This window comes from Sciurus carolinensis, chromosome 13 (assembly GCF_902686445.1).
Source record: "Sciurus carolinensis chromosome 13, mSciCar1.2, whole genome shotgun sequence".
Lineage (NCBI taxonomy): Eukaryota > Metazoa > Chordata > Mammalia > Rodentia > Sciuridae > Sciurus > Sciurus carolinensis.
Window position 1 is genome coordinate 47,379,814 of NC_062225.1, and position 12,621 is coordinate 47,392,434.

General features: G+C 37.4%; 1 protein-coding gene across 2 annotated transcripts in view; it reads left to right on the top strand.

The window, feature by feature from the left end:
* The window catches only part of Efemp1 (EGF containing fibulin extracellular matrix protein 1), a 55,334-nt gene that overhangs the window by 29,262 nt on the left and 13,451 nt on the right, over nucleotides 1-12,621 (top strand). For both annotated transcript variants that reach the window (XM_047522249.1, XM_047522250.1), the window contains one exon: nucleotides 9,733-9,855. In XM_047522249.1, coding sequence (XP_047378205.1) covers nucleotides 9,733-9,855 — 123 coding nt within the window. The remainder of the gene's footprint in view (nucleotides 1-9,732; nucleotides 9,856-12,621) is intronic.

A 12,621-nucleotide genomic window follows, 5' to 3' on the forward strand; every position in this document is an offset into this window, starting at 1 on the left:
CCCCCAACCACTTTAAAGATGAAATCTTTTCTTGCTTCATTTTATCATGAAGCAAGTTTTTCAGGTGTTAAAGGATACATTACAAAAGTGTTAAAGTTAACTTCACAACTATACAATGATAGATGTATGTGTACCATATATCAAATGAAAGTATAGATATTCCATTTTCTTAAATCCTCTCAATTTTCTATATTAGGGTAGATGCGGCAGCTGTTTTTCCATTTTTTTTTATTATCAAAATTATCAAGTTTAGAGAAAAGTTAATTGTACAGTAACAGTGAACATTGAACCCCAACATCCAGGTTAAAACTTCATTTGCACACTGCCACATTGGCCTGCAGCACCTTAACACCATTCTTAAACACAGACAACTAACCGAATTTCCACCCACTACTAGGCTTCACCTTGCACTATTTGCATATGTTCAGAGATAGGAAGCACATTACTGCCTAATACACTCAAACAACTAATATATTTTTGCTCTTCTCTCACAATACTGAAGGCGTTTTAACACAGAGAGGGGGAAAATATCTCAGTCTTTGCCAACACAGTTTATTAGCAAATTAAATTTAAGTATGCATGATATTCCTGGGTAACTTGGAGAAAACATGGAACTAAAATTTACTTTCCTTGAATTTCTACTCATTTATTCTAGTTCCACCTTTTGGGAATACATGATGGAGAGTCTCTTCCCTCTTTTCTAAGCAGCCCTTCAAAACCCTGAAGTTCACTCTTAGAGCCAATTATGACTCTTGTGGAATGAGCAAGGGAGAAAGATAGGAGCAAAGGAGGGTCTCTAGACCTTCTTATGTACTGGCATTTGTTCCCACAAATTTTGATATGTAATATTTTCATTTTCATTCAGTTTCTCCTACTCTCCAATTTGGATTTGGCCATGTTCTTTAAGTCATGGATTGTTTCAAAGTGTTTGCCTTCTTTTCTAAAACAAGGGTTGTTTTTTCCCATAATTTTGTTGCTGTCATTGCTGTTTTTGTCATTGTTTTTATCTTATTTGCACACTAGAGAACATAGTTTGTATGTTGCAGTTTACTTAGACTTGCCTTAAGGCTAGCATACAGCCATGTTCTTTCTTCAGTATTTTTATTGGTGCATTATAATTATACATAATGATGGGATTCATTGCTAGATAGTCATAGATGCACATGACATAACAACATAGTTTAGTTGATATTCTTCCCCAATATTTCCCCTTTCCCTTCCCTACTCCCTTTCTGTATTTTATTGGCCTCCCTTCTGTTTTTCTCAAGATTCCCTCACCTTTCTTTTCTTTTTCCTCTCTAGCTTCCATATATGAGAAAAAACACATGGCCCTTGACTTTATGAGTGTGTTTAGCCGTTTCCTTTAATGTTGCCTCAATCCTTAGAAAGGTTATGTATTCCATATAATTTTATACATGTATATGTGTGTGTATATATATATCAATTAGTTCAAAGTTTTTATTCATGATAATTATATTTCACTTCATTTCTGAAAATGTAGGCTTATTTTCTCAGTTCCTGGGAGAAATGTGTTAAAATCTCACCAAAATTGTGTTTTGTCTACTCTTCTCTTTAACTGAATCCACTTTTGCTTTATCTATATTAAGACGATGTGATTAAATGCATTGAAATTTAGAATTTCTATATTTTCCTGGTGAACTCAAATTTTCATTATTTTGTGGTACTCCTTTTATTCTTTAATGATCTTTATTCCCGTGAAGTCAACTTTGATATTAAAATTGCTGAACTAACTTTCTTTTATTTAGTGTTGCATGGTATGTTTTCCAACTATTTTAATTTCTGTGTCCTGTATTTAAATAATATCTCTTGAAACAGCATATTTGGGTTTCGTTTTAATTAGTCTGACAATTTGAGGTGGTTTCAGAGAGTATTTAGTTCACTTATTTTTAATGCAACTACTGGCATGTTTAAACTTAAAACTACCATTCTCTATTTGCCTTCTATTCGTCCTACACATTTGCTTCTTTTTTTTTCCCTTTCTTACATTCTTTGTAAATTGATAAAATATTTTGTATGGTTCCATTTTCCCTTCCATTACCTTTGTAGTTTTACATTCTTGTATGCTTCCTTTAATGTTTTTCCTGGGGATTACTTGAATGTTCTTCCATGACTTATCAAGATCTAAAATAAATTAGAAGTTTTAAACCTTGTTGGACAATGTGAAGACCTTAAAATATGTAAACTCCATTTACCTTCTGGTCAATCTATATGCTTTTATTCTCATGTATTTCAATTCTAAATATTTTATAAATCTCCAAATATGAATCACCTACTAGTATTGTTTTGCATAGTCAGTATTCATCTAGATTTATGCACATTTATCCTTTACTCTTCTCATTATTGTGCTGAAATTTTATACCAAAAAAAAGAGAATAAAAGAATTTAGTGCCAATTTAGTGAATCCATCTGCAGCCACCCTTCATCCTACCTCTTTGCTTCGTTTGGAATTCAGAAAAACATTTGGGGAACATAGTGCAGAAATAACATAAGTAAGATGTGATGAAATGGGCGGGAAAATTCACACAAGAGGGCAACATGCTCTGGAGGCAAGAGGCACAAAGACATACTTTATTGAAAAAGCTTTAGGCAGTTAATGAGTTGGAGAAGTATTGCCAAGTTACACTCACCAAATTTAGTAGTATGCCTCAATTTAGTGGGCATAAAAGCTGCTTATTGATGAATGAACAAATATAATGTAATTGGTCTCATATAATTAGGAGGTCACCAAGCCATGCTTGTTATAATTGGCATTGCCATAGTCAGGGGCTTTTGTGACCTCAAGTGATGATTTGCCTGAAGGAGTAAGCCAGGAATGTGTATGCTTTGGGCTAGGGAGACTGTCTAAGCTGGCTGTAAAGCCTAAGGAAGGAGGCCAAGAATCAAATCACAGTGCTCACACAAGGCCTGGTGCTCAGTTGAATGTAGTCCTTCTCCATTCAGTTCATCAGTCTCCAGGGTTTGATATGGGACCAAGGAGGCAGAGAATGGGGGAGAGGTAAGGTGAAATGGTGAGACTTCAGGAAAACACAATTGAAATGTCAATGCAAAGGCATCCCATATTAAGGTGAGGTCATAATTCCTCCCAAGCCTATTCAGTTTAAAGCAGAACCCCAGCCTGTATAAAATGATCCTGAACATTCACACAGAGGGTCTTTAATTCCTAGTACTGAGCCACCCTGGAGCAAAAACTGACAGCACTGCTTGTTTCAAAATACAGTCTCATTACAGGTTACAGATGATTGGTTATAACATCCCAAATTCCCGGCTATCTCTCCCCAACCAGTTTTTGATGGATAATTAAGTAAAGAAGACAAAGAAGAAGAAGAAAAAAAGGAGAGTTTAGCTGGGTATGACATATTCACTGAGATGCCAGAAAATAACCACAGATACAAAACAAGCATTTATCCATAGAAAACATTGTTTCCTTAAGGTTCCAAAAGCAGTAATCTTCACTTTGCAAGTATGTGAAAGAAGCTAAAAAGAATCAACATGAAAGTCTTTGTTTTCTTGCTTGTTCTGTTTCAGCCTATGACTGGTTCATTTGGTTGTAGTACAGATGAGTCACAGATTGATCATTCACACACACCAGTTGGTTTCCTTCCCACATTTATGAATGATATGTCTAACCTCATCCAGTCATCTTGCAAGTGAAAGCTATTATCTACAGAGGAAACTAGAGGAGTGAGGGTCCATTTTCAATGCAAATTCTTCATCATTTCTTAAAAAGCAACTCCGGTATATGTAGCATGATGTTTCCATGTGGGAACTGCATATTGCAAGATTCTAATAAAACACAGTGCAGTGCCAAGGACTGCCAGGACACTTGATTTGTCACTCTCTAAAACAAAGAAAATGAACTATAAAGGAGGTTGATATTTGTTGACTTTGGTGATATTTTTGTTTATCATTTGAAGCACACCAAATTATTAACAATATGTTTCGCCAGAACTGATAACAATCTCGAACTATAAATCTACTGCTGGCCATCGATGAAGACAGTTCTCTTCTGTTACTTAATATCAGTATTTATTTTCTCCATTAGAACTGCTTAGCTTGGGTGAATTCTAGCTGATAATTTCAGAAGGGCGAAAAGCTAACTAGAACTGGGCATTTGGCCCAGATGAATCTGATTCCAATGCTGTGAAGGAAGCAGCAAGGGAACTAGAAGGTCTTTGACAAAAATTGTTGATAATTGGCTAAGGACTGGGAAGGGAAACAGAAAACTTGGAGCATTATGAATGTTATTCTAAGTAAAAGAAAGACGCAAGGGGGGAATCAAGGTGCTGCAAGATTAGGGACCCTCTCTTTGATGCTAAGAAATTTAAAAGCTATATGGCTACAGGAAAATCTCTGCTATCTAGTACTCCTAGGAAGTAAGTCTTTCTGAAGACCTAAACTACAGAACCAAACTGGAAATCTTGGGTTCAAACCTCTGCTTTGTGTTACTGAACCTGCATTTCAGTAACCTCCTCCTTCCTCATCTGTTAATTGTGGATGATGCAATCACCCACAGGACTGGGTTTTGTAAATCTGACTCCCTCATCAAATAATGGATCTTTTCATGCTGCACAGCATTTATCAATTTCATACCAATTAATTTTAGAATTTTAATGAATTATAAATGTAGCTATATAAAATATTATATACTTTATTATGATGATTTCAGTCAACATAAGTTAGTACCTTGATTACTCAGGTTATAATTCTCAATTGCCATTAATAAATAGGGCAATAATAAAACAACACCACCCTCAGCTCTGCTAAACTTGTTCCTACCTACCAGGATTATATTGAAAAATAAAATGAATATTCCAAGTTACTATAAGACCTTTATCTAGTAAGTCCCTTTTATTTTATTTAGAAAGGTTCATTGATAACTATATCACATAGCTGTAACAATAAAAATCATTTCAATCCCCTTCCTTCTGTTTCAGGGCACATTCATAACTAGTCTATAGTGGCTTATTCAAATGTACTTCTGAATTATTTCTTAACCTAAAACAGCACAAATTAGAACAGTCTAAATAGCACTCAACAGCATTCAAACTGCAGATACTTTTTGCCCATAAAAACACACTGAAGTGACTCCATGTCGTGGTAAGTTATCAAATTATGGAAAGAACATTGCAGAGATTAAAATGTTGCATAAGAGAAAGAAAGCAGTATGAGTCAGGGGTTTGGGAAATATGAGTCAGACTGAAAGGAGGGAGCCAAAAACAGAGAGAAAGAAGGCTTATACAGGAGCTTAATGGACACCACAGTGATGCGGACACCATTGCTTCCATTAGCTTGGAGAAACCAAATATGTGGATCCATCAACTGAGGGCCAGTGTGATAAAGAAGCTAAAAGTGACAGCTGAGCAAAGATTAGTCTGGACTATTTAAAGCAACTAAGGTTGCCAAAGTCAGCAAGAGAGGGACCCACAAATAGTATAAATCACTAGAAGGGAGACCATGGGCACATTTTTGAAAAATGAGGGAATCACCAAATATTGCCATTAGCTATTCATAATATAATATAATGAGGAAATATGTTGTGATATTTTAGGAAGCACATCCCATTATTTTATTCTTTGGTAATGTTAACATTAGGCTATGACTACATAGTTCAGGGCTGCTTGCTATGCTGTTCAATCTAAACTCTCTGATCCCACCTTTATGGCCCTGAATTTTGTTCATGACTTGAACCTACTTGTTCATGAGCAACCTCTGCCAGGCACTGTACCAGGCCCCTTACACACAGTACCTCCAACTGTGCTGACTTCAGCTCCTTCCATTCTCCTCATGCAAAGCAATTTGGTCTTATTACTGTTTTCTGATGTGACTGGCCTTCTCCTTAGAAACAAACTTATTTTCCTGCTAATCCTCATATCTCACCTTCTTCAAAATGCAACTCAGAGCCCACCTCCTCTGGCAAGCCTCCTGCAGCTGCTGACCTCTGATACTGCTTCATGCCTCATGGACTCTGCACTTCTGCACTCAATTACTTTACATTATTCCCACTAACTGATACCTTGTTGATTTTGCTGCATTTCTCAGATCTTGCCTGTTACACTCTTACAAATTTTAGTTCCATGAGATAAAGCACTGACCCTCCTTTCCTTAAACTCTAGGCATCAATTCCCAGCAAACAATAGTGACTCGTCAATTTATTGAACAAATACTTACTGAAAGTTCACCATATTCCATGCACTATCCTAGGCTAAGAGTACAGAAAGAAGTCATAGATTCCATCCTCAAAGAGCTTGATTCCAGGGCCCAGGCATACATTGACTGTCTGAAAATCCAAGTAAGCTTAACTGTGGAGAATAAATGATAGATAATTTAAAAACACAACACAAACTCCTCTCCACAGAGTATTTGTTCCTTCATTGTTAGGAAAATTTTGACAGACTTGAATAGTTTCCCTGATGAATAAAGCATTGTTCTTGTCTATGCAGACAGGCCCCCAGTATAGGCATAGGAAATGGATTTTTGCCTATACACCACAGAGGTGCCTGCAAAAGGCATTGTTTGTGCTGGCTGAATTCATGATTTTTGAATCACATTGAATTTTCTGATTAAATAGAAATGCCTACAAGTAGAAAAGACAAACAAGAGAGTTTATCAACATATAATGACTTTGATATGGCTTTGTAGAGCTGTGTAAATGTGCAATAACAGGATCTCAAAGTATAATTGTTCTAAATAATAAAAGTATATTGTTTAAGTAAACTAATAAGTGGATATTATAATAGATGATAGTTCAAAGAAATGCAGTTCATCGGGAGACTTCAGCACGAGATAACCTACTGAAAGCAAGGAAGAGGATATTTTACACTGTAGTCAGAGAAGCCATAAGTGGAAATGCAGTTAATAGCTGCTTTCTGGAGCCAGGTACGGTACCACACACCTGTAATCCCAGCAACTCAGGAGGCTGAGACAGAAGGATTGCAAGTTTGAGGTCATCCTGGGCAATTTACAAGACCCTGTCTAAAAATAACAAACTAAAAAGACTGGGGTTGTAGCTCAGTGGTAAAACACCCCAGGGTTCAATCCCTAGAAAATAATACTAATACAAATAATAATAATAATAATAATAATAAAATTTTAATTTTTTTTTAAAAAGCCTGCTTTCCTGATTCTCAGAGATTACTTTTTTGATGATTTTGTAAGTCCAGGTAAGTAGAAAGTATAATCACCAATGTTAGGTAAGGCCAATCCTACTGCAGTAGGATTTTGCTTGTTTCATTTTATTTTTTGGTACTGGGGATTGAATCAGGGGTACTTTACCACTAAGCTACGCCCTCAACCCCCTTTTAAAAAATATTTTTTTTGTTTCAAGACAGAGTCTAAGTTACTGCGGCTGATCTCTGATTTGTGATCCTCCTGCCTCAACCTCCTGAGCTGCTAGGATTATAGTAGTGCACCACCATTATACCAGTTTTGCTTGGTTTTTGAAAAAGAAAAGACCATAGTGAGAGTAACAGTAGTGGCATTTCAGGATTGTTTGTTTTTATTAAATTACTTTAACTTTTGTTTGTTTCTATTAAATAACCCTTCTTGGGAACTAAATTGACATTATAGTTGAAGAATAGCACAGGTTGCTGTATTTAAAACCTATTTAACGATGCGTTAATTCCACTGGACATGTTAGCCTATTTATCAAAGAGAGTTAGAAATGAACAATGTGAAAATAGGAAGGAAATTGTAGGACATTCAGGAATGCAATGGGGTGGAGGCAGTTTGCAGAGATGTCTCAAAAAGAAAAGCCTCAGTCACTGGTGAGACCTCCCTTAGAAATGCAGCAGCAGCCCATGTCCTTGATCTTCTGCCAGAGTATGCCGAGGAAATCTGCCACATCTGAATCTAACATTGCCATATCTCTCAGGGCTGTTATCACTGCAAATGCTGGCAAATGTTCTTGACATAAAACAATAGGAATTCTGCTGTCATTTCTGCATTAACCAGTCATAAAACTCTGAAGAAACCCCAGTAGAAAGATTTTCATCAAGTGCATATGAGAAAATAATAAAAGACACAAAAAGGAGCAGATAAATCTCACGGCAAGATTGTTGAACCATTGCATTATATCCAAAAAGCATAGTTTGCAATCACTGATTTGAAACTAACAATAATAGTAATAGTACTAATAAATTTCAAAACAAAACCAGAAACATACCAAGAAAGCTTAGCTAAAACTTTATAACCAGGTTCAAAGAATTACATAAATAGATGCTTTCATTGGTTGTTATCTAACAGTCATACACCACTCAAGTATTTTTCACCTCCTGTCCCTCTTTCCTGTGGAAAGAATCTCTGTTATCATTTCCATGCTCAGCTAAGTGAAGCTGTTATCTGAGGACAAACCTCTTACAACCAGATCTCCCTACATTATGATACTGCATAGTGTTTAAATGCAACAGTGCACCTTGAAAACATGGAAAAACAAAAGGGAAAAACATAACCACTCTCTAAGCTTCTGAAAGGGAGAGCAGAGATTGAGAAAACTCAGATTATTGGTGATTTTTTTAAACAATTGATACTTGGTCCACTATTTCTACTAAAGCACCCCCAGGTCTACCACAGTAATGATTTAAGACCCCCTTATTCTCAGTTTTCATGCAAAATGTGTCATCTCAGATTTATGTGTCATTATGATACTCTTAATGACACTTAGAGTCTTCAGTTGGAGAATGTGATAATTGTGTGATGCTTTTATTTGTTCTGTTTAACTTCATGATATGGGAGTTTTGAATGAATACAAAGGTGATATATATATATTAAAGGTGATATATTATAATATAATATATATGGCAAAATTGAATTCACTTATAAATGACTGTAAACCTGAATATACATACACAATTTTACATCACATTTTCATCTGAAACCAATTCCCTAAGCTATTTTATGTACAGCTGAGTTGTTTGTCTTTTGTTTTTGTTTTTGTTGTTTTTTTACTTTTCTAGAACAATGACCTGCTTACTCCTTCAGGAACATTTGATGAAATAGTCTCAGAAGTAAAATGCTTTGGGAAATTGTATATATTAAACTACACCAGCCTATGTCTCCTAGAGAAATATGATCTAATTGAATCCTTTGCATATTGAATTTGCAATGAAAAATTTATACACAAATGTTACTCTACCATTTGCAAAAAAAAAAAAAAACAGCAACAGGAGATGAAATGTATATTATGTATAATATTGATTATATCCATTTACTGGGCAGATTTTTTAAAGCCTTATAAATAGAAATCATCTCAAATATAACATATGGGTGGAAAAACCAGGCATCATTTAACTTCTTCAAATTTTAAAACACACTAAACTGCTATATCCTACTAGATGCACCCACCTAGTCCCTGTTTAACAAAAGTATAAATAATCTCCTGCCTACCAGGGGAGTGGCACGTGGTGGGTAAAGGGATGAGGATGGAGTGAGTCTTTGGCTGCATGTTCAATGTTTTATTTCTTAACAAAACAAAAGCAGCTGAGACAAGCATGGCAAAATGTTAGCGTTTGTTAAACCTGAGTAGTACACACCATTATCAATGAAGTTATTTTCTGAATTCTCTGATTTGTAATTTAAAATATTTCCAGTATAACAAAAGTGTAATGCTTTAAGAATAAAGTCAAAATTCAATTTAAGAAAAGCAATGGCAAAATGGAAGAAATGATGACATCTTCACAATCTACTAAAATTCTTCATGTTGTGTGTCTTGGACAGACATCGACGAGTGCACTGCAGGGACACACAACTGCAGAACAGACCAAGTGTGCATCAATTTACGAGGCTCCTTCGCGTGCCAGTGCCCTCCAGGGTATCAGAAGCGAGGAGAGCAGTGTGTGGGTAAGTCCCACGGGGCAGTAAGCAGAGTCCTGTCCTGAGCATCTTCAGGCATTCACAACAAAGTACCCATATCCACTGGAGAATGATAGTAACAACACTTCCTCTTTCACTGACTACCAATCCACTCTCCCTCTAACAAGAACAACTAGCCTTAAAGGTTGAGCCTGTCCTAAACAGCAAAGTGTTATAGCAGAAATCTGTGGTGTAAATTGGACCACAGGGGCAACCGAGAAAGTAATTTTAAATGAGGGGGTATCGCACCCACACACTGGTGATGGGGCTTTGGTCACTGCTGCATAGTGCAGCACAGCACACCAGGCAAATGGTGAAGTTCAAACCCCAACTCTGCCCCACAAGGCATTTTGAGGCATTAGGCAAACTATTAAGTTCTCAGCATCTTTCCTTGTTCAGGTGCCCTGTGGAGACAGCAGTGGTTCCTACCTTAGGAGCTCACGCACAGGAGCACCCACCACAGACTGGCCCTGTGTGGCGCAGCTGTTTGCCATCATCACACAGAGACTCCTTGTGTTGCCAGCCTGTGCCAGGTGTTGTAAGTGCAAAGCCAAGCATAGTACCTGCTTCCTTGAGGGTCTGAACCTGTCTGCTCCCTGAGGACAAGAGCAAACTCCTATTCCATTATTCAATCCCAGTTCAGGCTCCTCTAGGAAGCCTTCCATGATTCATCCAACTATAATTAGTCACTCCTTCCTCATCAAACTATGATAAAGTATCCTTTTATAAATCTCCAATCTGTTGCAGACTAATACTTCTGTAAGGTATAATAAAAAATATTGTGGTGTTATCAAATTGCTATTCCTAAACATGTGTTTTCAGTTTCTAGATTGATCCAAATAGTCCATGGATCAGCAGTACTCTGTGTAGCACAGTGCTCCCTCTGTCCCTGGTACGCCTGTCTATTATTGGTCATATTATTACTCCAGGGGGAAACTTGTTTCATGCCTATCTTCCATACTAGGCAGATGTAGATTGTATGTCTTTATCAGCTTGTGTCATTGCTGGCTCCAGAGTCCTCAAAGAGTGTCCACCACAAAGAGGATGCTCTGAGTGCATTTTGAATGAATAGAAGAACACAGTGTAAGGAGGCCAACTGGCAACTAGTGAAGTAAAATAAAGCATTCTGGCTCAATAGGGAGGCCCAGCAGTAGCCCTGAAACTGTAATTGACTCCCTCTGTTCATTTATTTGCATACTGCCTCTCACCACAAGCCAACAAAGAGGACTTATTTTCTCTTAGGAACTGAGAGCGAGGATGTGGGGACAGGCAACCAGCACCAGTTTTCACCCACGAATGTAAGCTGTTGATATTAGGTTGTCAGCAGTGAACTCCTCGTGGTCTCTGGCCCAGTTCTGTCTGCCACAAGCTGTTCCTAGATGCCAGGGTTGGTGCCCAACCCTCAAAGAGCACCCAGGGTTTGCAGCAGCTGAGCCATGGTTTGGGAGAAGAGTGTGGGGAAACTCCACAGACCCCAGAGCTTTGCCTATTGTGTTGATAAAATAAACATTCCAGAAGAAGGAGCTAACCCATCTTACTGCAGGACAAACCTAGTAGAGAGGAGCATATGGTCACAGTCTTTTGTAAGAAAGTAGGAAGAGACCTTCACATCCCAGTCATGTGTCTGCCCCGCTATTCCTCTCACCCACAGAATCAAGTCTACATCCCTCAACAGAGCATGAGTCTTCCTCATTCTGATCCTCATCCAGCTCTGTCGCATCCTTCCCCACCAAAATAAAATTACACTCCAGTCTTCTTCCACTAATTATATATGTATGGCGTCACAATTCGGTATCCCCACCCAAGTTCTTTCCTGCACCAAGAACATTGCCTCCTAGCAAACTCCTATTCCATTATTCAATCCCAGTTCAGAGATACCTCCTCTAGGAAGCCTTCCATGATTCATCCAACTATAATTAGTCACTCCTTCCTCATCAAACTATGATAAAGTATCCTTTTTTAAATCTCCAATCTGTTGCAGACTAATACTTCTGTAAGGTATAATAAAAAAATATTGTGGTGTTGTCAAATTGCTATTCCTAAACATGTATTTTTAGTTTTTAGATTGATCCAAATAGTTCATGGATCAGCAGTACTCTGTAGGCCACACTTTGTGTAGCACAGTTCTCCCCCTGTGCTTGGTACACCTGTTTATTATTGATCTTATTACTCCATGGGGAAACTTGTTTCATGCCTATCTTCCATACTAGGCAGATGCAGATTGTGTGTCTTGATCATCATCATGAACCTGCAGTGCCAAACACAGTGTTACCATATAATGATGGTTGATGAACGTCTACTGGTTGAGAAGACATGCACCATTTATTTATTAAATAGTTATTGAGGGCTGGCTATGTGCCAGGAACTGTTCTAGTTACTGGCTATAGTAGTGAACAAACAGATTGTATAAAATCATGACTATTAGAAAGTACCATTTGTACAATTGGCTATCAATACTGGTACCTGCCTATAATACTAGGAAGCACTGTGCTAATAGTTCTCTTAATTAGCCTTGAATTTCCATTCATCATTCATTCAAATAATGATTATTGAGCACACACTATGCCAGCCCTTGTTCCACATATTAAGCAATTGTCATGATCAGACAAAAACCCCATTGTTCTTTACCTCAAGGAGAGGATACAGGTTTTATTTGGCCTGCATTATAGTGAGGGAGACAGACAAGAAGCAGATAAACATAACACAATGTCAAGTGATGTTAAGGTCTACAAGGAAATCCAAAGCAGGTTAAAG